Source organism: Callorhinchus milii, unplaced genomic scaffold, assembly GCF_018977255.1.
Source record: "Callorhinchus milii isolate IMCB2004 unplaced genomic scaffold, IMCB_Cmil_1.0 Scaffold10, whole genome shotgun sequence".
NCBI lineage: Eukaryota > Metazoa > Chordata > Chondrichthyes > Chimaeriformes > Callorhinchidae > Callorhinchus > Callorhinchus milii.
In genome coordinates this window covers 8,316,396-8,341,975 of record NW_024704751.1, presented here as the reverse complement: position 1 = coordinate 8,341,975, position 25,580 = coordinate 8,316,396, and the positions used below count along the sequence as shown (strand labels likewise).

The 25,580-nt window shown below is 53.7% G+C and overlaps 1 protein-coding gene across 1 annotated transcript; it reads left to right on the top strand.

The window, feature by feature from the left end:
• The first annotated feature begins 887 nt into the window (after nucleotides 1–887).
• On the top strand, nucleotides 888–22,706 carry LOC103180689 (protein KIAA0100). The gene is made up of 39 exons (XM_042338785.1): nucleotides 888–1,022; nucleotides 2,178–2,304; nucleotides 2,560–2,609; nucleotides 2,773–2,914; nucleotides 3,723–3,841; nucleotides 4,084–4,144; nucleotides 4,408–4,675; nucleotides 4,959–5,079; nucleotides 5,186–5,304; nucleotides 5,472–5,539; nucleotides 5,730–5,866; nucleotides 6,444–6,562; nucleotides 6,813–6,976; nucleotides 7,734–8,019; nucleotides 8,364–8,557; nucleotides 9,200–10,274; nucleotides 10,599–10,790; nucleotides 11,156–11,358; nucleotides 11,643–11,761; nucleotides 12,135–12,355; nucleotides 12,636–12,826; nucleotides 13,076–13,175; nucleotides 13,736–13,935; nucleotides 14,391–14,664; nucleotides 15,141–15,298; nucleotides 16,041–16,250; nucleotides 16,438–16,537; nucleotides 16,911–17,090; nucleotides 17,270–17,391; nucleotides 17,772–17,927; nucleotides 18,408–18,529; nucleotides 18,791–18,971; nucleotides 19,143–19,229; nucleotides 19,915–20,025; nucleotides 20,322–20,460; nucleotides 20,897–21,027; nucleotides 21,281–21,382; nucleotides 21,838–21,972; nucleotides 22,459–22,706. The coding sequence occupies exons 1-39, from the start codon at nucleotides 958–960 to the stop codon at nucleotides 22,645–22,647; spliced, it is 6,738 nt and encodes a 2,245-aa protein (XP_042194719.1). The 5' UTR covers nucleotides 888–957; the 3' UTR covers nucleotides 22,648–22,706.
• The last annotated feature ends 2,874 nt before the right edge of the window (nucleotides 22,707–25,580 follow it).

The window sequence follows — 25,580 nt, the reverse complement described above, 5'->3', positions numbered from 1 at the left end:
GTGACTGTATTTGTAAACCAATGCAGTAACCAATTTTGTTCACAAACAGCCGTAATGTAGAGAACTAATTTTATCCGGGGGATTTGTTTGCCAGGACACCAGGAGAAAGAAACTCCCTTTTTGAATAGTGCCATAGGATGTTTAACATTCACCTGAACGGACAGATGGGCCCTCAGTTTAATGTCTCTTTCAAGAGTGTGTCTCTTCCAGCACTGCACTAGGACATCAGCCCGGGCCGTGAGCTCGGAAGTCTCAATGTGGGGGTGGAACTAATACAATAATAATAATAATCCTTGCATTTGATATAGCGCTTTTCACGTCGGGAGGACGTCCCAAAGCGCTTCACAGAACACACTGTCAAGTGAATTGACTGTAAACTTGTGGGCGGACGCGGGAGCGTTCGTTAACCTTTTGACTCAGTGGCCAGAGTTCTGCCAACCGGGTCCTGAGGGACAGTGTTCCCGGCATTCGGGAAAATTCCATTCAGACTGCGATATTAGTGTTTGCCCGGACTGGGGTGGGGGTGGGAGTAGGGGGGCAGGAGGTGTGGGGGGCATGAGGGGGGGGGGGTTGGTTGCAGGTTTAAATTTAAAAGATATAGAAATTAAGCACCAACCCCCCCCCCCCCCCACCCACCACCCCACGCCCAGCGCAACACCGACCCGCCCAAATTGGGCGTGAAACCCGCCCAAGTGGGGGCGGGGGTGGGGGGGGTGGAGTCTGGGCGCGGCAGTCACTCCGGGGCGAGTTGTGGTCGGCCCCGCCTTTGCTCCACGTCGCTGCTGCCGCTGTTGCGGCGGTGTCGGCGGTGATGGTTAAACGCCGGGAGTGGGTTCGGTCGGCCCGCGCGGGGACGGACGGACGGAGGCCTGACAGCTCCTCCAGGGCCGCCCGGTGTCAGGTGAGGGGAGAGGCCGCGGACGGCGAGGCCCGAGGCCCGAGGCCCTCCCCCCCACTATGGTGCTGATGCTGGCCGTCCTGTGCCTGCTCCTCCTGGCCCTCAGCGTCTTGTTTCTCGGCCGGTGAGTGTGTGAGTGAGGGAGGGGAGGGGAGTGGAGGGGAAGAGGGAGGGAGTGGGGGGGGTGAGGGAGGGAGTGTGTGAGGGAGGGAGGGAGTGTGTGAGGGAGGGAGTGAGTGGGGGGGAGTGTGAGGGAGTGTGTGAGGGAGGGAGGGAGTGGGGGGGGTGAGGGAGGGAGGGAGTGTGTGAGTGAGGGAGGGAGTGTGTGAGGGAGGGAGGGAGTGTGTGAGGGAGGGAGGGAGGGAGTGTGTGAGGGAGGGAGGGAGGAGAGTGTGTGAGGGAGGGAGGGAGGGAGTGGGGGGGGAGTGTGTGAGGGAGGGAGGGAGTGGGGGGGGGAGTGTGTGAGTGAATGAGGGGAGGGAGTGTGTGAGTGGGGGGGAGTGTGTGAGTGAATGAGGGGGGGAGTGTGAGTGAGGGAGGGGGGGGAGTGTGTGAGTGAGGAGGGAGTGTGTGAGTGAGAGGGGAGGGAGGGAGGGAGTGGGGGGGGAGTGTGTGAGTGAGGGAGGGAGTGTGTGAGTGAAGGAGGGAGGGAGTGAAGGAGGGAGGGAGGCGCGGGCTATAACACTGCACTAACTTTAGTTATGAGTTGCTTCCATCACCTCCTCCCCCTCCCCCCCCTCCCCCCCCCCCGTCAGGCAGATGGTAACAACAATAACAATAATAACAACAATAATAACAACAATAATAATAACAATAATATTAACAACAATAATAATAATAATAACAATCCTGGCGTTTGACCCCCAGCGCCTCATCACGTCTTCGAGACGTCTCAAAGCGCTTCACGGGAATATACACACCGTAGAGCGTAGTGACCGCGTGCGCGTTGTGGGCGAAACGCGGCGGACGATCGATGATCATTGTTGTTATTATTTTGATGTGAGAACCGGGTGTGACGGAGCCCTAATTCTCAACCCCCCCCCGTCCCGTTCCCCCCCCCGTCCCGTCCCCCCCCCGTCCCGTCCCGTCCCCCCCCGTCCTGTCCCGTCCCCCATGCGTTTTAATGAACAACATTCCAAAAGTGGAGCAGTGAACACCCACTGTGCGTCGTCGGGAGTTGTTAAACTCGTTCTGAAAAGGATTCTCTGCGTTTCTCTCTTCTCACTTACTCTCCTTCTCTTCCCTCCTCCCTTCTCTCTCTCTCTCTCTCTCTCTGCAGGTGGCTGTTATCAAAGCTCGCCACACATATTGCCCACAACAGGCTGAAGGTGGAGTTAAAAATCGGTTCCATCGGCTTCTTCTCCCTGCACAATGTCATCATCAAATTCCAGGGACACCAGACCTTGGTAAGTTCCTTCCAGGGGCGGGGGATAGAGGTGGCGCCCGTTTTGCGGGAGTGGGCAGGGTGGTGAGGGGGGAAGAGGCTTGTCCTGTCTTGATTGTGGGGCAGTGTCATCGTACAGTAAAGGAGGGAATGTGGGACGGAGTTGAGTTTGGGGGGTTCAGCCAGCGTTTTGGGGTGAAAGTTACTGTGGGGGGGGGGGGGTTGCGACGGTGAGTGAGCGCATGAGCGAATGACCCGCACCATTTGTTACTTGCAGGAAGTGGACAAGATCTGGATTTCCTGCCGGCTGATCAACTACACGTTACCGTAAGTATTCATCAGCTGTGCGCTGGGATGTGGACTAGCGAGGTGTGGGGAGCGGGGGCTGAGGGGTGGGGAGTGGGGGTTGGGGTTAGTGCAGGCATTTTGCCGGGGGAAGGGGCGGTGAACATGGGCGGGCTATATCCAACCCTCTCGCTTTCCTCCGCAGTCTCTACTTCGCTCTGTGTGTTGGAGAAATCCGTCTACGAGCTGACCTACAGGCATGTCAGGAAGGTCCACCTCCCAGAACCAGCTCCGCGGAGAGGAAACAGGTGTCCATCAACCCCTCAGTTCTGCGCATCCTGGCCCAGGTGACTTGTTACTCATCTCGCTCAATCCATTCCACGGTTAGGAAGTTGTGAGAAACTTTGATTCGATCAGCGGTGGTTATAACCTCAGAAATATTAACTGTGTGATGGAGAGAAGGCACCTTTTGATTGAAATGAATCCATCTCAGGGTTGGGTCTCAGTGGAGACTAACGGTGGGTGGGTGAGTGAAAATCTCACTGTTTATTTGAACACTGAACAATACTCAGCCTCAATTAAAGTAAAAACCGAAGTCGCCGGGAACACTCAGCAGCTCAGGCAGCATCTATGGAGAGAGGAACGAAAGCGAGTTAATGTTTCAGGTCGATGACCTTTCGTCAGAACTTGCACCTCAACTTGCAGTTATATAACTTGCACTTGTTATACAGTTCTTTTCACATTATCGGGCTCTCGCAGAGAGTTTCACAGGATTTACTGTGAAGTGTAGCGACCGCATATATATATATATATACATTTTTAGCACCGTTCGACCAAATGAAAAGCAGATGTCATTGAGTATCCGGGTTGATGAGTAGTGGCTGAAATTGCCTGTAATGGTGGAAACCGATTCAATAACAACTTTCCAAAGGGAATTGTATAGGTAGTTGAAAATAAAATTTGCAGGGGTATGAGGAAAGAGTGGGGGAGTCGGACTAATTGGGTAGCTCTTCCAAAGAGCCAGCACAGACACGATGGGCCGAATGCCCTCTTTCTGTGCTGTAATATTCTGTGATTCTAATCACTGACTGATCGATGCTGAATGGTGTAAACAAGAACACAACTCTACCTCTCTCTCTCTCTCTCCCTCTACAGTTCTGCTCATTACACATTGGTTCCGTGAATGTGATGGTATTAAACGCTGTAGTCCCAGAGTCTCTCTGGCATCTGTCTATCACAACCACCAAATTTCTCCTGAACACACGAGGGAACAGGTGAGTTACTCCACACAGCGCACCGACTTGCTGAGACCCTGCAGTACTGGCAGGGGGCCAGTGCTGGGGGAAGCCTTTGATCGCTAAGGTAGGTTTGGCTGGAACCTTTGCTGATTGCTAAACAGACCGCTTTCTTCCTCCTTCTCCTGAGCCCGGTTCAGTTGTTGTGTTGGTTTGGGCGATAAGGAGCTCGCGCTCTGCTGGAGAGTGTCGGTTCACACTGGGCTGCTTTGTTGTTTCAGAGTGATTTGCCAGGCCGTTATCAGCCGGATGAGCAGTAAAATACTGAAGAGTAGCCAGCTGGTGAGTGAATGCTGGTCAACTAAGGTACAGAGGGAGGCCATTCCATTCTCTCTCTTTCTCTGTAAGAGCCGGTTACAGGCAAGATGGGCTGAACGGCCTCTCTCTGTACTGCGCTGTACATTTCCACAATTCTTTGGGAACTCAGTCCCTTTCTCCTGCCTTCCCTCGCTTCCCTTCCCTTACAATTCTCCCCCTCATCGTGTCCTTCCGATATCCTCGCCAAACGTCAGCCGCACGTTTTCTTTGTTTACTCTCTCTCCCAGGACTCCTGCCTCGCCGAAGTGTCTCTGAACCTCGATGTACGTCTGGATTTATTGTTGCCAGAGCTGAAGCCCGTCAACGTGCAGCTCAACCTGCAGACCCTGCAGTCGGAGTTAAACGAAGGGTTTTTCCATTGGAACCTGCAGAGAGCAGCGGAGACTAAGCCAGAGCCCAGCGATGGGCACCTTCTGCAGGAGCCACCTGCTACCGTTGCTGCTTCTCCCCCAGCACCGAGCTCCTCACCGGGGAGTGGAGACCCCAGAGAGGCTGGTAAGAATCTGCATAGTGGAGTCCTGTAGCTGAGTGGTTAGAGCACTCGTCTCGCAAGTGAGAGGACCTGGGATTGATTCCCGGGCAGGGCGAAACGTTGGGCAAGTTTCCTTACTCCACACGCCTCTGTTTACCTAGCAATAAGTAGGAATCTGGTTGTTAATCGATTGTCGGATCGCTTTTCCGGGGGTAATACAAGTGCATGTTGTTGTAATAATCCCTCCAAAAAAAAAATTATATTAATTTGCATTGAAGTGTCTGATTGCTTGCTTTTTATTGGCAGAAAACGCCGATCGCAATATTTCCCCAGCGTCCAACTCCACTTTCCTCCGGTACTTGCCTCCAAACCTTTCCCTGAAGATAGACAGCAGCTCAGTTGGCTTGTCTCTGAACAGCCAACAAAGGTAAGGCTTGAGGGGTCAGGAGAACAAGAACCTGATTTAATATGGTCATGTGGAGATGTGGGACTGTTTTGTGTCCAGGAGGAACTGATTTGTGGTCTCTTCCTAGACGCATGAACTGGACTCTGAAGACCTTCCAATTCCAGTACAGCTGTGACAGCGACTCGTTTCCTAACTTCATGCCATCCACTGACTTGCCATTCATGGACATGCAGCTGGGGTTAGAAGGTTGGTAACATGGGAGAGGGGACTGTACTGTATTACTGTAATGCAGGACAGGGGGAGAGATCACACTTTACAGGACAAGGGAGAGATTGTATTGGTGTCAGTGATAAGAGCTGCAATGGCTGAGTTTGTAGGTGACGTGTTGTGTTTGTGTCTCTGCTCTCTCACAGGTGGATTGCTGCTTTCTCCGAGCCGGCAGAGAATTGTAACTCTCAACAGTCTGCAAAGCACTTTCCAAGTAAGTCACAGTCCTCCCACTTGCACTGTTCCACAACCTAGACTATAAGCTCAGAACCCCGTTAAACGTGAGACTTGAACCCACAAAACTTCTGACTTGGAGGCCAAAGTACTACCGACTGAGCCAGGCTGACGGCTCATTCCCCTGAGTTTGACCTGTACTGATCCTGTGTATGCCTCTCGCTCCGCAGGTCACCCCAAACAGCACTGCCATTTCGGTCAATGTGAACACCTTTATCGTACACTACCGACACGCTGAGTTTGCTGACTGGGTGGATTTATTGCTGTTGAAACGACCACTGTATTCAGTGCCTAAAACCACAAACAGGTTAGAACCCTTTGGCCTGAGCAACAGTTACCGGGCCTGTCTGTGAGTCAGGGAGTCACACACTAATATTAATAGCCTGGGCTGGCTACCCATTGAGCCAGGTTGTCAGCTGCTGTACATAGTGTTGAAATAATACACTTACTGAATCACTACACGTTTCAGAATCTTATCAGCATTGATGTTAATCTGAGCAAAACAACAAATTGCCTTTCCACAGCGCCTTTCAGGGGTTTGCGTCCGAGCTGTCGGGATGGATCACAGGGAGAGGTCCGGGTGGAGAAGCCTCTTCGAGACATTATTCACTCCACTATCTTCACTTTACAACGTCGAGCTGTTTATGAAACACGTCCAGGGTCTTGGCCTCAACAACCACTTGCATTTATATCGTGCCCTTCACTCAGGGGTAGCGTCCCGGAGCGCTTAACTCCCTCGTCTGGTTTTCTGCTTCTGTGCCCTGCCCACGCATGTCAATGAGCGTTATCATTTGGCGGTCGCTGTTCTTGCTAGCGATGACTGGCACGGTGTTGTGCCCGTAGAACCGCTGGCTGTTTCACACTTGTGTTGTGTGTCTGACCAGGCAGCATCCTCTGCTCTCCACCCACGTCCTGCTCAACATCTCCCTGAGGAACCTGAGCCTGTCGGTGCAGTTTGAGGACACGCCGGCCTTTGCTCTGAGCTTTGCTTCTGTCTTGGCAGGTAGGAAAGCACTTGGTGTGCTCGTGCGCGAGGCTGAGAAAGTAAAGCCAGCAATATGCGTGTTAGAATAAACAAAACACAGTGTGGGCACATTGCAGTAAAGCCAACGTCTGTGTGTCTGTGGGTGCGTGTGGTATATGTGTTGTAGGAAAGCCAGTACTCTCTGTAGGTGGGTGTTGGAGTAAAGCCAGCTCTGTGTATGTGTCTGTGTGTTGGAGTAAAGCCACCTCTTTGTCTTTCTGTCCGGCAGACATGGAATACCTGAAGATACACCATGTTCACAGTCGCGGAAACCTGTCCTTGGAGCTCCTGGTGTGGCGGGTGGGGGAGGGGTCTCAAATCCAGAAGGCGCCCTCTCCTCCCAGTGTACACACCTGGGGAGATGCGCTTGTCGTGCACTTGGTGACGATACAGGTAAATCCTTGCCCTGTTCTAGGCTGTGATCAGGGGAGTGAACTGTCCTCTTTGGGGGGAGATAAACGGAGTCTCACTGGAGCTGACATGGCTACTGCTTGCTGGAGTCATTTGAAAATCGAGTCAACCCTCTGCGGTGGTCTTGGTAGTCCGGTTCCTGAGCCAGGTGGGTCCGCAGTACTCCAGGACACTGCAATGACAGGCCAGCCCGTCACTGGGGACAGGGAATCCGCCCACTCAGCTCCTGCTAACCCTGCAATCCAAAGCCTTAATGGGCAGGGTGGTCCTAGCAGAGGGAAAACAGCCAGTGCTCTGAATTGGCAAGTTGTGTGGTTTTAGCTGGTCAGACTCCCATCAGTTACCCCAATACACACACTGGGGTCCCCAAGCCCCAAAATGTTGGCTCTTGCCAACCTGCGCCTAATACTTTCCGGAATTAGGTAAGCAGGATGCTCCCTCCAGGGAGGGAGGGAGAGAGAGAGAGTGTGCATTCCATCCCAGACACACAGAAGGTGCCATAAATATGCTTTTTTAAGCACGGTGATGGGTTTCCATGTATCAGACAACTGGCTGAAGCCTCAAACAAAAATTCTGGGGAGTCATGGTGGAGGTGGTGAGGTGAGATGGTGGGGCACCTGGGATTTTGAGACAATTAAGGATGGAGGGGATGTGATGGGGGTGTGTTCCTCATTGTGGGAGGGGGGAATGTGACTGGAGTGTTGGCTGTTCCTCTCAGCTTCTTCTTCTCCTCTCTCAGGGAGGTTTCAATCAGGCCGAGTCCTATTCCAACATCCTCCACCTGGACGTCTCCGTCCACGGGCTGCAGGCTGAATCCTCGGAGACCTGCATCCAGTGCTTGGCCAAAATGCTGACTCTGGTCCGCGCCGAGATCCAGAGGATGTCCAGACCCAAGCTGGCGCTGGGCACCCCCAGTCCCATCAATTTCTCCTCGCCCGCCTCGCAAATCGGGTCAGACACTCCGCAGTGGAAGCTGGACGTTAAGCTGGAAGATGTGAGCATGTTTACTGTGTGCCGGACAGCAGGTGAGTGAGTGCCTGTTACAGGAGCTTCGTTTCACTTTCACGCAGCACCCATGATCCACCTTTACAGACACCCCCTCTCCCTCCCCGCGCGCCCCCCCCTCCCCCACCACCCCCCCGCCCTCACTTCACCTTTACACAGCGGCTTTCCTGTCAACGAAATGTTTTGAGGCATTTTAAAGAACTCAAAGTTGAAGTTAATGTTACAGGACTGTTTGTAACTGTTTGTGGGACGTTCTCCTACAAATTCGCAGTCACCATTCTTTATATGATGTCAAATGCAAGGATTATCATCATTATTATTGTTATTGTGCACTGTAAACCCTCCCTCCTCCCCTCTTGCGCAGGTGCCTGTGCGGTGCGTGTGAATCGCATGACCGTCTCTGGTGGGCTGGACAGTGTGAGCTATGAGGTGCAGGAGCTGTCCGTGGTGCTGGTGCAGACACTGGAGGATAATGTGAAAACCCTGGGCATTCCTGAGCCCATCCTCTCCCTGGCCTCCTTCTCAGTCACCTACTACACGAACACCTCGACACTCGAGGTGAGCAGCCGGCCGGCCCGCAGCTCTCTGTTTAAACTCCCGTGTCCTCTGAACACTTAACGAGTTCAAAGTTTCAAAAACCTCTATTGACAAATAGCTGTTGCTCCCTCCCTCTCTACCCATGGCTGCTGCCCTGTAAGTGAATGATATAGTATCAGCCATTCCGACAACTCCTGGGTACACACTGGTGAGTAAACTCTGGGTGACTAATTGACTGTGTTTGTGTGCGTGCGTGATTTTAATATGTGTGGCTGGTGTGTGTGTGTGTGGAGTAGGTGTACTTAGGTTAGTGTATGTAGTGTGTGTGTGTGGGCGCAGGGTGGGGTGGGGGGGTGGCAGGAGTAAAGAGCTAGAGCTCGAGCAGTACTGAACATGGGACCTTCCCGCTGTGTACAGCCCACAACCCACTGAACCAACTTGCTTTTTGTTAATGACGATTCATCTCTTGAGCGGAGCGGAGTGAGGGCTGGACAGTGACTGCCGGTCTCATGTGTTAGAGCATCCCCTGGGGAAGTCGCTGTGCTCAGACCCCTTCCTTTCTCTGCAATCTTGTGAGGTTCCATGTCTCTGTGCTACTGGACAGGAGCCAGTGTGACTGAGAGGGGCTTCCCTCTGACCACGCTCTCTCTCTCTCCTTTTCAGGTGGCTTTCTACGAAGACGTCAGCGTACGCTGGACCCCCAGTCACCACATGTACCTCTTCCAACACGTCACCGAAGCCCTCCGTTACCGCGAGACCCTGACCCAGCCCGGCGACCACCCCAACCTCATCCCCACCGCTGCCTCCCAGCAGTCGGACCGCAGGAAGGCGAAGATTCTGCTTCTGGATGTGGAGCTGAAGAGCGCTAAAGTCAACCTGTGCCTGACAGACAGGAACTTCATCCAGTTCCGGGTGGACAACCTGGGCCTGACGAGCAGCGGGTCTGCCCTGCAGGTCAGGGCCTCGCAGTTCGTCTGCAACTTTGACGGGTTTGACATCTTCACGCTGAGCGGAGGGAGCGTGCGGGCCCTGCAGGACGACAAGGAGCTGCAGCAGCAGCGAAGTCTCTACCCCTCGCTGAAGACACAAAGGAACCGGATCTGGGTCGTGGCTCTGGCCAGCGCCACCGTCACCTTCCCCTTCCGTTACAACTTCTCCAGCACCTTCGACAAGGGAGTCACCGTGCAGAAATGGCTGAAGGGGCTGCACAGGACGGGGGAGACGAAGGAGGGGGAGGGGGCCGCCCCCAAGCCCCTGCCTCCGCTTCCCCCTGACCTGGTCTTCCTGGTCGAGCAGTTCTCCTTCGTCTTCCTCGACGACGTGTTTGAGGTGAAGCTGCGCGACAACTACGAGCTGATGAAGGACGAGAGCAAGGAGAGCGCCAAGCGGCTGCTGCTGCTGGACTCCAGGGTGGCCGCGCTCAGGAAACAGCACGGGGAACTCCTGCCCGCCCGCAAGATCGAGGAGCTGTACGCCTCCCTGGAGCAAACCAACATCAACATGTACGTGCAGCGTTCCAAGCGCCTGTACGCCAACACGCCCATGAGGAGGGCTCTGCTCACCTGGACCATGGGGGAACTGGAGATCTGGGCCTTGGCCGACCAGTCCTTCCACGGCCCCCAGCAGGTGCTCCAGCACATGAGGGAGATCGACCCCCTCAGCCCTCTCCCCGACAGCGGGCTAAACCTCGTCATCCAGTGGTGCCGGCTGGTCAGATTCAGCGTCAAGGCCTTTCTGGGTGAGTTGTCCCGAGTTATCCACGCTCCTCTGTTTACTTAGTAGTAAGTAGGTTGTTAATCAATCGGCACACAGAGAGGGTAATAATCCCTCTGACCCTCCCAAAAAATTAGTCGCTTATTCCACGGCTGTTTGTGGGGACGCTGCTGTGCGCAATCAGCTGCCGCGTTTCGCCCACAAAATACACCGTCACTACACTTTAGGGTATATTCTGCGAAGCACTTTGAGACGCCTCAATGATGTGGATAAGGCGCTATATCAAATGCAAGGATTTGGTTTTACCCTCACAGCGTCACGTGCCTGACTGATATTCCTCTCTCTCCAGTTCGGATCCGGGATTATCCACGGTACCTGTTTGAGATCCGGGACTGGAAGCTGTCCGGGCGGCTGATCGGGAGCGAGCAGGATGGACACCCGCTGGCCCTACGCACGGAGAAGCTGCTGCTGGGCGCTCCCTGGGGCAATGTCACCGTCCACAGGAACATGCCTCCACTCAAGTGGTACCATGATTTCCACTGTGAGTACTGGCCAGTCTATGCAGGGTCTGGGACTGGGGGAGGGAAGGTGGGGTGGCGGGGGGCGGTTGTGTTTGCTGAGCCTCTGAGTCAGATCTGAAGGTTGTGGGTTCAAACCCTGTTCAGGTGGACCCTAAAGATCCCATCGGCGCAACTCGATGTGAGAAGGGAGTTTCTCTCTCTGCCAGCCAGGCCAGCAATCCCAGCCAGATAAAATCGGTCACTCGCTCTGTGGCACTGACTGAGTTCACCTACAAAATACACAGTCACCACGCTTCATAGAAATGCCGTGAAGCCTTTTGTGGCATTTCAGTGTAATGTGCACTGCATTAACTGTATTAAGGTTGGGTTTGCTCTGTCCTTTCAGCGGATATCTCCCTCTTCACTATCGTGTGGGGACCATGCTGGGACCCCGCCTGGACTCTGATCGGACAGGCTGTCGACCTCCTGACCAAGCCCACCTTTGACCCCAGCCCACCTCTGACCTGGTGGGACAAGAGCCGCCTGCTCTTCCACGGCTGCTGGGCAATGGACATCGATCAATCCAATTTGCACCAGCTCGCAACGGAGGTGTGGACAACAGCCTAAGCCAGGGTTTACACAGTGTGAGATTACGGTTAGACTTAACCAAAGTTACACAACAACTACAACTTACATTTGTACAGCTCCGTTCACGTCAGGCGGACGTCCCAAAGCCTGAGCCGAGGTGACACAGTGTGAAATCACAGTCAGACAGTGCTGCGTTACTTTGGGAACCACAGTGAGAATCGGGAACGCGAGGGGCTTGTTTACACGCTGCGCGAGCGCGCTCGGGAATTTGCAGCTGTCCTTAATGGCAAACACTTTTCCTGCAGGATCCGTACAACACCACCGAGAACATGCACTGGGAGTGGAACAAGCTGAAGTTCAGCTGGAATCCCTGTCAGTTTGTCTTCAAGGGGGACCTGGACATTAACGTCCGCACGGCTTCAAAGTAAGTCACTGACCAACGGTTATCGCCAAACCCTGTGGTGTATCAGCCTGGGGGTGGGGGGGTTCACCAACACACAGGCTGTCCCACCCGCCCGCCTGGGAATGAGCGTCTCGTGATGTTAGTCTAGTAATTTTGTGATGTTCTTTGTTTAAAAAAAAAGCGCTGTAGAAATCCTTCACGAAAATTAGGCCCCGACTTTAAGACGTTTTCACTATTCTACGTAATCTTAGATTTTGAGCGCGTGGCGTTAATGAGCCTGGGGAGATTTCAGGCCCCAGCGCTGAGCTCGCTTGCTCACTCTTGCTCACACTCTCTCTCTCTCTCGCTCTCTCTCTGTCTGGGTTAACGTTGCTGTGTTTCTGTCCTGGTCCAGGTATGATGACTGCTGTTTCCTCCACCTGCCTGATCTCTGCATGACCTACAACCTGCAATGGCTGTGCAGTGGTGACCCTCACAACCACCACAGTGTTATGCTGTGCTCACCAGACAGCGTGACTCAGGTGCCCAACACACAGAGGCACGACTCGTACCGAGTGTTCCGTTCCGAGAACGTCAACCTGTCCATAACCATGGATCTGAACTGGCCAGGAAGGGGTGAGCTGGGATGCACAGGAATATATCTGCCAGAGTGTGTGAGACACGTGTGTGTATGTCTGTGCGTGTGAGTGAGTGAAAAACTGTGTGAAGAGAGAGAGACACTGAGTGCGTGTGTGAGACACTGTGTGTATGTGGTTAAGACTGTGGGTGAGACACTGTGTGTGTGTGTGAGACACTGTGTGTGTGTGTGTGTGAGAGACTGTGTGTGAGAGAGAAAGATGCTGTGTGTGGGGGTGGTGTTTGTTTGCTCAGTGAGTTGTGTGTGTGTTTTCTGTAGAGAGCACAGAGCCCCGGGTGTTGCTGTACAGCAGTACACTGCGCTGGATGCAGAACTTCTGGGCCACGTGGACGAGTGTCTCCCGGCCAATCTGCCGTGGCAAGCTCTTCAGCAACCTCAAACCCGGCAAGAAGAAGCTGAGTCAGCACTACAAGCAGCTCTCCTACAATCCGCTCTTCCCACAGCTCCAGGTAATACAGTAATACACAGTAATACAGGCACACAGCGACAGGCACACAGCGACACACAGACATACAACTACAGGCACATAGCTACACACAGGTACACACACACAGCGACACACACAGGCACACAAAGAGCTATAGTTACATGACATGCGCACACCCAGCTACAGCTCCACAGCTCATCCACTGCACAGCCACAGCTGCCGTTCCTGTACGTGGCTCTTCTTCAGGCTCTCTGCTCTGCTCTCCCTCCAGGTCCATTACTGGGCGTCGTTCGCACAGCAGCGCGGCATCGAGGTGCAGTGCAGCCAAGGCCACGTGTTCACACGAGGAACCCAGAGGTTCATCCCCCAGAGTAAGGGGCAAAGTGCAGAGGGCAACATCCTCACGCTGGGCAGCTAGGGCCGGGGGCAGGGGGCAGGATCAGGGGGGCAGGGTAAATGGCGTCAAGTTAGCTGACCACACGGCTCTTGCAGTGTTTGTTGTCAGCCGAGTGTCTGACATGGAGAAACCTATCACCACGCTTAAGAAGAGCCTCCAAATCAAACTGAGCTCCATTTCGCCCACAAAATACATAGTCACTACCCTTTACAGTGTATCCTGTGAAGCGCTTTGAGACTTCCCAAAGATGTGATCAGGCGCTATATCAAATACAAGGATTATTATTATTGTTTTACGGACGTCACAGCCATAGAGGGGGCGCAGGGGAGATTTGAAGGGAGAGCTGATCGAGGGCCACAAAACAATGAGGGGTTTTGATGGTCAATAGGGAGAAATGGTTTCCGAGAGGGGGAGGGGCATCAGGGTTGACGGGCTGGGGGAGGGTGGGGTGTCAGGGCTGAGGGGGTGGTGAGGGTATGTGTGGGTCGGGGTTGGAAGGCAGCTGGTTACTGACAGTGCTGTCCGTGTGCCCAGCGGGAGCTGTGCTGCGTCGCCTGATCTGGGAATGGAACATCACGGAGATGCGCAGTGACCTGAGTCTGGTGACGGTTTTCCTCATGGCCTCCACGGCTGATGACAGCGCGGAGCACGGGCTGAACAACCAAGTCACCAAGACCCACCTGCTCAGCGTCTCGTCCCTCAGCTACCAGCGCCTGAGCAACAGGATGGAGGAGGTGATGGCCGTTCATGTTCTCTCCCTCGCGATAATAACTGCAGTTCCCAAGTGAAGCTCTTGCAAGCCCTGTCCATTGTCTGCTCCATAGTTTGCACAGACTAGAACAAACTGAGGCAGTCTGTGCTGCCTGTCTGTATCTGTCTCTGACTGTCTCTCTGTTTGTGCCTATTTATCTGTGTGTCTGTCTGTGGTCTCTCTGACTGTGTCTGTCTGTCTGTGTGTTTCTCTCTCTCTCTCTCTGTGGGCTCTCTGCGTCTTTCTGCCCGTCTCTCTGTGTTGGTCGATGTCTATCTGTTCGTCTCTGTGTCTCTGTCTGCGTTATCTGTGCCTGTCTCTCTGCGCCTGTGTCTCTGTGCCAGTTGGTGTCCGCCTGCCTGAGTCTGTGTGCGTCTCTGTCTGTGGTACCAGCCTGTTTCTCTGTGTGTCTGTGGTGACGGCCTGTATCTGTGTCAGGAGATGGCTGTGAAAGAGGACAGGAATTACACGCACAAACTGTGCCTCGTTGACCTGAGAGCCTCCTGGACGACGACCAATCGCAACATAGCCTTTGGGCTGTACGACGGGTACAAAAAGGCGGCTATGCTGAAGCGGAACCTGTCGACGGAGGCACTGAAGGGGTTAAAGATCGACGCCAACTTGCAGGCCAAGAAGCTCAAGCGGTCAATGGTGCCGAACTTGCCGACTATCCTCAAAACAGCCGAGAGCCCCGAGCTGAGGCAACGGGACGGTAGGAGGCAGCAACGACTTGCATTTACACAGCGCCCCTCATGCAGGGTAGCGTCCCAGAGCCCTCGACAGTGGCAGAGCACGATGCCGAACTGGTGGGTGGGGGGGGGGGGGGGGGGAAGAGAGGTGGGGGAGGAGGAGGTGACCACAGGTACGGTAGAAGAGGAAGGTCTTCAGGCGCGATCTGAAGATGGGGAAGGAAAGGACGAGGCGGAGGGTTGGAGAACGAGTGTTCCACGGTTTCGGGGTGTCGTGGCTGAGAGTATATTCTGTGACGAGCTCTGAGACATCCCGAAGCCGTGACAAGGCGTTACATCAAACGTGACCGTTAATATATTGTTATGGAGTGAAGGTTGGAGGCTGAGTGATGGGAGTGTCACCTGTCCCACTCGTTAGAAGTGGGAGCCCGGGGCTGATTTGTAACAGTGTGCCGGTGCCCTCCAGCTCACTGCCCGCTGTTCTCTCTGCCTCTCCCAGGCACCTCCATGCTGCAGAAGCTGATCGAAGAGACGGACAGGTTTGTGGTGTTCACTGAGGAGGAGTCGGGAGTGCGTGACCAGCTGTACGGCAGCGCTGCCTGTCAAGCAGACGATGTGATTAACAGGAACTGGCTGATTGAGTTAGTCAACTCCCAGGTAAAAACATTTTGTTTACGAAATGCTTTGTTGCTTCCCCCACAAAATACACAGTCCCTCCGCTTGATAATACATCCCGTGAAGCGCTTTGAGATATCTCAACGACGTGATAAGGTTCTATATCAAATGCGAGGATTATTATTATTATTAATAATGAGAGCTCAGCTCTGGCAGTGAGCAGCGCAGAACACAGGAGCCTGTCCCATATTTGGTTACATCCGTGATTGACCTGAACCGAAGACTGGTCCTGAAGCTCTGATCTGGGTTAGTAAGACACTGTGTGTTCCAGTGCTTGTGCTCTCGACAAAGAGAAGGGAGTTTCTCTCTCCCAGTGTCCTGGCTGACAACACCCCACCCCCTCCTCCCCACCCAAGTAAAATTGGTCGCTCACTCCATGGCTGTGTGGGACATTACTATGTGCAAACTGGCTGCCGGGTTTGACTACACAATGAAGTAATAATAATCCTTGGATTTGATACAGCGCCTTATGTCTTCGAGACGTCTCAAAACGCTTCACAGGATACACTGTAAGTGAACTGACTGTATGTTTTTGTGGGTGAAACGCGGCAGCCAATTGCGCACAAATGCACAGTTGCTACATTTACAGTGAATCCTGTGCAACGACTGGGGACGTCCTCCCGCGTGAAAGGCTCTGTACCCGATGCGAGGATTATTATGATCTGCAGCTTGCTGGTGTTTTCAGCATTAAGTGGTTTGGTGTGTGGCCTCTGCTCTGCACTAGGTGATGCTGCGCGGGGCGGAGACGGAAGGCTGTGTGTTTGTGAGCGCGGCGAAGGCTCAGCTGTGGCAGTGTCAGCACTACCCCTCCTGGTACAGCCACGCTCTCAAACAGAAGACCACCTGGACCTGCCTGCTGGACGGGATGCAGTATTTCGCTACCATGGAGACAAAGCCCGCGGAGAAGGAGGAGGAATACCAGCTGTGGCTGGAGGTGAGCTGGCACACTGTACCTCACAGCTCAGGGTGGGATTCACACACACACAGACACACGGTACCCTGACCCAGCCTGCTGTACTGGGAACGGATGGATGGGTGAGGGTAGGGGGACAGACAAACATTCCCTAAGGATTATTATCTTCTGAAGGCACTGACTGCCGCTGGGATTTTGTTCTACGCAGGTGAAAAACATCGAGGAACACCGGGAGAGGAACCTGGATTCAGTGGCGGAGCTGATGGAGAGCGGCCAGGCGGTGGGGGGGATGGTCAGCACCACCACAGGTCAGAGCCGACCCACAGCCACACTGCGGGGCGGGGGCTGTGGGACTCGCTCACCTACTCCCGACTTCCCGGTATCACTGATCTCAATGTGTCACCTAACCATCTGGGAGTGTGGACGGATGGGCAGGGTAGAGGGAACCTTACTGTGTCTCTAACTGTGACCTAGGAGTATGGACGAACATTGTAGAGGGAGCTTTACTCTGACTCTAACCCTGACCTGGGCAATGTGGACAGACAATGTAGAGGGAGCTTTACTGTGTCTCTAACCCAGGCTGTAGCTGACCTGGGAGTGCTGGGCGCTGGTACCTGAGTGAATACAGTGATGTCTTGCTGTGATGTTAGTGTGTGAGATCTCAGTCTCTCATGTTCCCAGATTGGAATCTGCCGGCTCAGGAGCACCAGACGCAGCAGGTCCAGAGGATCATTTCTCGCTGTAGCTGCCGGATGTATTACGTCAGCTACAGCCACGACATCGACCCCGAGCTGGCCACGCAGATCAAACTGCCCGAAGTCAGGCAGGATCAGAAGGAAGACCTGCTGAAGAAGCAAGATGGTGGGTTTGGGCAGGGATTCATTTATTATTGATTGTATGTGTGTCAGCCTGGCTCAGTCTGTGTGTGTGTGTGTGTGTGTGCGTTAGCCTGGCTCTGTGTGTGTGTGTGTGCGTGTCAGCCCGGCTCAGTGTGATATAAACACGGTATTAATCCCGCTCACGTTTCTCTCCTGATCCAGGGGCTGTGGACACGTTCACTTTGATGCATCATGACCTGGAGATCTCCACCAACCCAGTGCAGTACGCCATGATCCTGGACATCGTCAACAACCTGCTGCTCCTCGTGGAGCCAAAGCGTAAGGTATGTCTCTCCGTCCGTCTCCGTTACCTGGAGCTTCGCATCGTAAACCGTGACGCTGTGAATCCCAATAATTCCCGTCCCTTTCAAATCCCTCCTCGGCCTCGCCTCGGTGACCTCCTGCGACTCAGTGGGCACGTGCCCTGCCCTTGCCTGCCCCCTCATCGGCGGGCGAGCTTTCCCCCCCTCCCCACTGTGCGAAGCTGTTTGCGATGCCATCGCTGTACGAATGGTGATTGTTGCTCTCATGTTAACCTTCGTTTATCCAGCGCCTCGGAGCGACAGTCAGGGGAGTGAGGGGGTGACGGTCAGAGAGGGAGCGAGGGGGTGATGGGTCTGTGCCCGCGAGGCGCATTCCCGTTGACGTTGGGCTGTGATTTCAGGAGCACAGCGAGCGGAAGCAGAGGGTGAGATTCCAGCTGGAAATCTCCAGCAATCCCGAGGAGCAGCGGAACAGCATCCTCCACCTGCAGGACGCAGTGAGGAAGCACGTGGTGCGTATCCGGCAGCTGGAAAAACAGATCTACCTCATCGTCAAGGTAATCACCGCGTCCCCCGGGAACAGGCTCCTCATCGCCACGTGTTCTGCGCTGTGTGTTGTTTTGCCATGTGATGCCATACCGGACCTCCGACTTACTCCCTCCCTTCTCTCGTGCAAGGTCCGTCTTATCTGCTGTGCGCAATTGGTCCAAAATAAAGTAGAATCATTTGGTCACTCAATCTGCGACTGTTTGTGGGGACGCAGCTGTGCGCAATTGGTGGCGGGTTTTGCCCACCAAACACCCAGTCAATTCACTCCACAGTGTGTCCAGTGAAGCGCTTTGAGACGTCTCAACGATGTGATAAGGCCCTATATCAAATGCGAGGATTATTATTACTATTAATCATTATTGCGCTTCAAGTTCCCTGTAAAAATAAGGGGGCTGTTCAGGGTTGAAGGGGGGGGAGTTTCAGGGGTCGGTGGTGGGGGGGTGTGACATTTTACTGTGTGAGAGTCACCGGCCTCCTCTCTCTCTCAGTCCCTGCAGGACGACATAAAGAATGAGTCGTTGTTGGAACAAAACCAGAGGCACCAAACCCAGCTGAACCAGGAGAAAGCGGCTCTGCAGGCAAAGAGTGAGGAGCTCAACATCCTCATCAGGTGTGTCCCAACGTTCGCACTTATATAAGCTCCCCCCCAGCGCTGCATTGGAGTGTCAGTTTGGACCAAGTCCCGACCTGGGAGTTGGTGGGGGGCTTGAACCGACAACCTTCTGACTTGGAGGCAAGAGCGCTACCCACTGAGCCAGGATGTTACAGCCGCCGAGATGAGACGTCTCGAAGACGTGATAAGGCGCTGTATTGAACGCAAGGATTATTATTATTATTATTACGTGTGTGTGTGACGCTACGTGTTGTTCAGGTGCTTTAAGGACTTCCAGCTTCAGCGGGCGAACAAGTTGGAGTTGCGTAAGCAGCAGGAGGACGTGAGCGTGGTGCGCCGGACTGAGATCTACTTTGCGCAGGCCTGCTGGCGGCTCACAGAGGAGGACGGGCAACTGGGCATCGCTGAGCTGGAACTGCAGAGGTTCCTGTACAGCAAGGTAAGCGCCCCGCAACGAGCTCGAGGCACACACGCACACACACACATACACCAGACACAGCGTGCGCTCACACACGGTACACATACACAGCGCATGCACTGCTGTGGGGGTGGGGTGCAGGTCTGTCGCTTTTTACTGCCCAGTAAACAGCTGACGCGTTCCTTGCTACAGGTGAATAAGTCTGACGACACCGCGGAGCACCTGCTGGAACTGGGCTGGTTCACCATGAATAACCTTCTCCCCAACTCCATCTACAAGGTACGGAGGCTACAGAGGCCTCTCACACGCAGCCTCGCCTGTGGGCAGCACATGCAATCTATACTGGGAGGCATCAGTCCAGTTATCTATCTGCCTGTCTGCCGGGTGTTCAGCTGTGCCACTGTTTATATGTTAGATCTGGAAATTCCTCTATCATCTTACCCTGCAGACCATTTTGTCTTTAAAAGGTAAGATCGCACAGAATTGTGGAAAATTCTTAAATTCTGCCTTTGAATTTGGAATCCGTTTTTTTCCGCAGTTTCTTAAAACGGAAGCCTGCTTCCGAATGCAGAGAGTTTAATCGTATCACCCTACTCTGTGCGATCGTAAAGATGAGGCAAGATTATCTGGCAGGCTAAGACTCGGTGGAATTTGAGGCCCGTGGGTTCTGTTCTTGGTGCCTTGGAAAACCCCGAGTAGTTGAGTTTTTATATGAACCTAAAGGCTCGCGGGAAAAGGGTTAATTGTTAACGGGCTTGGTTGGTGGGAATTGGCAGCCTGTGTGTGTGTGTGATCACCAGTGAGTGAATGAGTGAGTGGGCGCATGAGGGAGGGAGAGATGAGTGAGCGTGTGAGCATGTGAGCGAGTGAGTGAATGGGTGAGTGATAGACAGAAAGGCCAATGTACATGGAAGCTGAGGTCTTCCCCACCCCCACGTGCTGAGACTGAGCTTTGCTGCGACAGGTGGTGATTCGGCCGCAGAGCCATTCGCAATCGGGCCGGCAACTGGCTCTGAGGATCTTCAGCAAAGTCCGTCCGCCCGTGGGTGGGATCTCGGTGAAGGAGCACTTTGAGGTACAACATCGAACCAAATATTTTATTGACTTCCCTCTTTGACCGCGTTTCCGCCGTCTTTTCCCCTTCTTTCCCCCAAATGCGCATTCGCTTCATGTCACAGCAAATCCTATGAAGCGCTTTGCGACGTCCTTCCGTCCACGTGATAAGATGCCACATCAAACGCAAGGATAATCAGTATTGGTAAATATGAATGTGCCTGAACTCAGCTGACCCTGCCCAGAGTCTGGGTGGCTGGGTGTTGGTGACTGGGTAATGGAGAGTCGGCACCTGAAGCTCTTGCCGTGTGGTTGCAGGTGAATGTGGTGCCGCTCACCATCCAGCTCACCTACCAGTTCTTCAGGAGGATGATGGGCTTCTTCTTCCCTGGGAGAAACGTGGAGGATGAGGATGTGGGGGCCGATGAGGAAGACAAGTCGAAGCTGGTTACAACGGGTAAGAGGTGTCGACAGTGTCTGGGGCTGCTCTTCCCCTCTCTCCAGCCCAGCACAAAGCTCAGCTCACGGGGACCCCGGCCTGGAGGGTTCACAGCGAGTGAGGCTGGGCTTCCACTGAGTATGGCCGTCGGGAGGAACCTTCACCGGGTTTGAACTCACTTCCCATCCACTCAGGTTTTATTGTGTCCGAGGCAGAGCGCACGTGTGTTGGGTGAGATGAGCGTCCACGCCCTGTGTGTCTGACACTGTGTGATACTGTGTGTGTGTGTGTGTAAGAGACACTGTGATACTGTTGTGTGTGTGCGCATGCATGCGTCTGTGTGTGTGAGAGACACTGTATGTGTGTGTTCGGGGGAAATATTCCGTGTCCATGCTGTAACGCCCCACCACCCCCTCCCTCTCCCCCACCCCTTGTGCTGGTGCTGCTTTTCCAGGAATCCCGGTGGTGAGGAATCGGCAGCTGGCTCTCTCTGAGGATAACGTTGGCTCGCTGGGGACGGGGAAAGGTTCAACAGGATTAAACCGTGCCACGGGTGTCAGGCGATCGTTCAGGAAGGCCCCGGAGGTATGACAGCACCACTGGATAAATAACACTGAGAATTAGCCCTCAGACAGCCCACCGCAACATGCAGGCCTGGAATAGACTGCAGCCGGACCCAAAACAGTCCCCATCTCATCCTCTGGCAGCTTCGCTGTCTACCTCGCTCTGTGTGCCTTGCCCTGTCTAACACACTCGCTGTGTGTGTGTGTCCCCGTCTAACACACTCGCTGTGTGTGTCCCCCCCTGTCTAACTCACTCTGTGTGCCTCGCTCCCCAGCACCCAGTGGATGATATCGACAAGATGAAGGAACGAGCGGCGATGAACAACTCCTTCATTTATGTGAAGATCCCCCAGGTCCCGCTGTGCGTCAGCTACAAGGTTTGTCCAGGAGAAACCTGGGGGGGGGGGTCGGCTGCTGAGTGATTGAGTCAAGAGGGCTGGGGTGGGGATTGACCAACATCGCAATCGAAGAGTAGGGACTCGAGACGGACCTTGAAGGAGGCAAAGGGTGGGGTGAGGCAGAGGGGCTCCGGCATGGAGTTCCAAAGGGTGGAGGCAGAGAGGCCAACGGTGGAGCGGGCAGGGTGGGCGATGTGGAGCAGGCTTCCATGTTCGTCTGCAAAATGCACAGTCACTACATTTTACAGTGAATCCTGCGAAGCCTTCTTTTTCGATGATGTGATACGAAGCAATATCAAAAACAAGAATGATTACCATGTCTGCCGGGGTGGGGGGTGGGGGTTCTGCCTCGCTTTAATAGCACGTGGAGGGGAGGACATTGAGGAGCAGTATCCTGAACGTCTGTTTCTCCCCCCACCCACCCCCACCCTCAGGGTGAGAAGAACATTGAAGACTGGAAAGACTTTAATCTGGTGTTGCCGAGCCTGGAATATCACAACAACACGTGGACCTGGCTGGACTTTGCCATGGCCGTCAAGAGAGACAGCCGCAAGGCCCTTCTGGCTCAGGTACAGCCTCACCCCCCCAGCCAGAGCTCACCCCGCTCTTCCCCTCCTCCCTCCGTTTACTGTCATTGCCTCGAGCAGCCCAGCGCAGAGGAGGGGACGTTGGGGAGTGACTCTCTTCTTTCCTGCCGTGGCATCTCCCACATTTACAACGCGTGCCAGGAGCTGGCTACCCTCCGCCTGCCCCCAGGACACGGTCTCCCCTGTATCCAGCGCGCGCCCCCCTCCCCTTCCACCCCTCCCCAAGAGCCCTGCTTTACCGCAGTCTCCCTCCTCACTCAAGACCACTCACAGCGACCTGACCACAGCACAAACCCTGTGGAGCCCGCTTCCTTCCTGCTCCGCTCCCCACACCAGGCAGTGTACTATGGCGAGGTGCTCGCTCGTCTGTGCAGTCGTGCTCAGTTGGGGTGCTGTGTGTGTCATTGCGCCAGCGTCTGTGTCACTGTGCCAGTGTGGTTGCTGAGTTGTGTATGTGCCCCGGGGCAGGTCATCAAGGAGAAGCTGCGACTGAAGCCCGCCCTGGGCTCGGACTCACGGACCCGCCTGTCGGAGAGCAAGGTGGAGGGGAACCTGCAGCAGGAGGAGGATGAGAAAGCCCGCTTGCTGATCGGCTCCAAGCTCAGCTCCAGCGACAAGACCAGCACCAAAAAGTCCCTGTTCGGCAAACGCAAGTGAGAGGGGAGGCGGGAGAGAAACTAGCTGTTTCCCCCCCCCCACCGCCTCCTCTGTCAGTGAGGCTGGGTCTGGGACAGGGTGTGCTAGCGATGGAGGTGGGGGCTGGGACCGGGCGGGCTGGCCGGCCATGGGGGCAGGGGTGGGGCTGGGACCGGGCGGGCTGGCCGGCCATGGGGGCAGGGGTGGGGCAGGGTGGGGTCTGAGCGTGCTGATCGCTGGGGCGGGTCCTGGGTGAGGCGGGTTGGGGGTGGGACGTGCTGGTCGCGGGGGTGGGACAGGCTCTGTTGGCGGTGGCTAGGGCGGGGTCTGTTGGGTGGGGGTGTGGATGGGGGTGGGCTGGACTGGGGGAGGCTCAAGAGATGATTTTTCTCTCGACTCTGGTTCAGACTCGGGGCGGGCTTATTATTGGGCACTTTGTGCCTGTGTAAAAATGTTTTAAGAAGAGAGGGATAAGGGTGGAAAAGCTAACTCAGTGTCATTGATCAGACACTAAAACCTGCACTGCTTTGTAGTAACTCGTCAGCCATTGTGATCTAACGGCTTATCTCCTGACTTCCGTTACGTGTCTGATCTCTGAATCGTGCTTGAAAAAAACAAATCGAATCCAGTTCTTATTGGGTTCCCGACCACTGCCCCACCTCACCCTTCCCAAAAAGGGAATGGATGTCAGGTAGATAGATAGATAAATAAATAATAATCCTTGCATTTGATATAGCACCTTATCACGTCTTCAAAACGTCTCAAGGCCGCGTCACAGGATACACTGTAAAGTGAATTGACTGTATATTTTGTGTCTCCCACTGTACTTCCCCACTCATTCCCAGTCTCTTCCTGTTTCACTCTGGGAGGAACTGTTGGGAATCTGTGTTTGGATTGATTGATTGATTGATTGATTGATTGATTGATTGATTGATTGATTGATTGATTGATTGATGGCTGGTCACCGAGCACTCACTCTGACCTCACATTGTCAGCCAGTGTCTGTGTCTGTGGGTTCTGTCCTTCCCTCTGTTTGTCCAGTCTTGGAATTGGCTGTCATTCCTCACTGCCTCTTCCTCCAGTTTAATGGCTCTGCTCCTCACGCCCCCAACCTCCTGGCTCAACCTCGTGCTGAGAGTTTACAGTCATGGTGCTGAGAGTTTACATTCTCTCTCTCTCTCACACACACACACATGCTCCCTCTCTCGCACGCACACACACACACACAGCGTTTATGGCAGGGTGAGGGATAATGATCTGGAGTGAGCACTCCTCACTCCTGCTGCATTTTTGTGTATAAGTCAAGGCCCACCCATGACCCCAGTTGAGATCCGCTCACTCAGCACAGACTGGAGGAGAACCTTGGGCCTTCCTTCAAATGTTCCTAATGTTATACAGGTGAACCTGTGCGAGGTCCCTGTAATTTGGTTATACATTCTATCCCTGTTAATCTAACTGCCTTGGTTTTGCACTAACGCACAATCTGAAACCATATACTGTACAGAGACTGCGTCCAGCTTGCCCTAGTGTGACGGGAGGCGAGGAAGAGCCAGGCCCACCGTAGCACAGCTTTACATGAACCAAGCCAGTGCCCTGGGGGGTGGGGAACGGCAGTATGTGAGCACACTGGGATAGAGCCATGTCACTTGGGTGGAAGCCCCCACGGTGCTCACTGGTTGTGGAGCAGACTAGGCTGAAAGCCAACAATTTCTCGTGGTCGCGAACCCACAAAATAATGCTGCCCGTAACCTGGCACCAAAAAAGACGCAGAGCAGCTGACGGTGCAAGAAATAAAGCTGTCACTGGAAAATAGGTTCTGAGATTGGAGGTCAGGGCAGAATAGTAAGAGCTTTACTTTGTCTCTAACCCGTGCTGTCACTGACCTGAGAGTGTGGACGGACAGTGCAGAGGGAGCTTTACTCTGTCTCTAACCTGGGTGAGTTGAGAAGAGAGATTGTTCTATTTCCTGGCATGGACAAACAACTTTACTTTGAAAAGCACAAAATATCCACACAATAAAACAGACGTGTCGAGTTACAGCGATGGTTAGAGCTTGGGAGAGAGACTGACTGATTGAGTGACTGAGGAAATTAGATGATGGTGCCTTGTCTTAGTTAATATTTCTGCCTTGAAGGAAACCCTTGAGAAATATATTTTAGAGATTATTGCACAATGAGGACAGGTTTTATTCAGGGTGATTTGGTGGGAGGAGAGAGAAAGAGATGTTTACATTTGTTTTGAGGCCTGTGTTACTGTCTAAGTCTGTAGGTAGGTTGACTGCAGACCGCTGTTTAGTGACTATACGCTGCTTGCCATCTTGATCAGCCTCTGCCCTGGAAGCCACTCTGCGGGCCAGGAACGTGGCCGGCCGGCAATGGTGGGCACTAGCCCAGCATTGACGCAGAGTGTGCCTCGCGCTCTCCACGTAATCTCTGCCTCCAAAGTCTTCACATCGAACGGTTGTCGTGCTCTGACACACTGACACACACACACACACGCGTCTTCACTTAGCCATCGAACGCAACGTGGTGGAGATGGCTGTCAGCTGGTGGTGGGGCTGCTCAACTCGATTCCCCCCTCTCTCTCTCTCGCAGCTAGCGATTGTAGGTGGAATCCGACCAGCTGCTTAAGTGTAGATTCATTTGGGATCTGGCAAATGCTGCTGTGCACTGTTTTCACAGTAATAGTTTGTGGTGTGAAGCTTGAAATTTTAATTTGGTGTAAAAAATACTTTAAAAAAAACACAGAAATAAAGCCTTTTTGTAACAATTGGTTGACTGGTGTCCTGACAACATGAACGCCTATATTTGATGGGGTTGTTTTAACGAATCAAAATAAAGTTCAGATTCAACTTAACGTTACACACATTACTGTACTCGGAAAACCTATTTAAGCATAAACTCATTTATTATTAATAATTATTAAGGATTATTATTGCACACAAATTTCAGTAT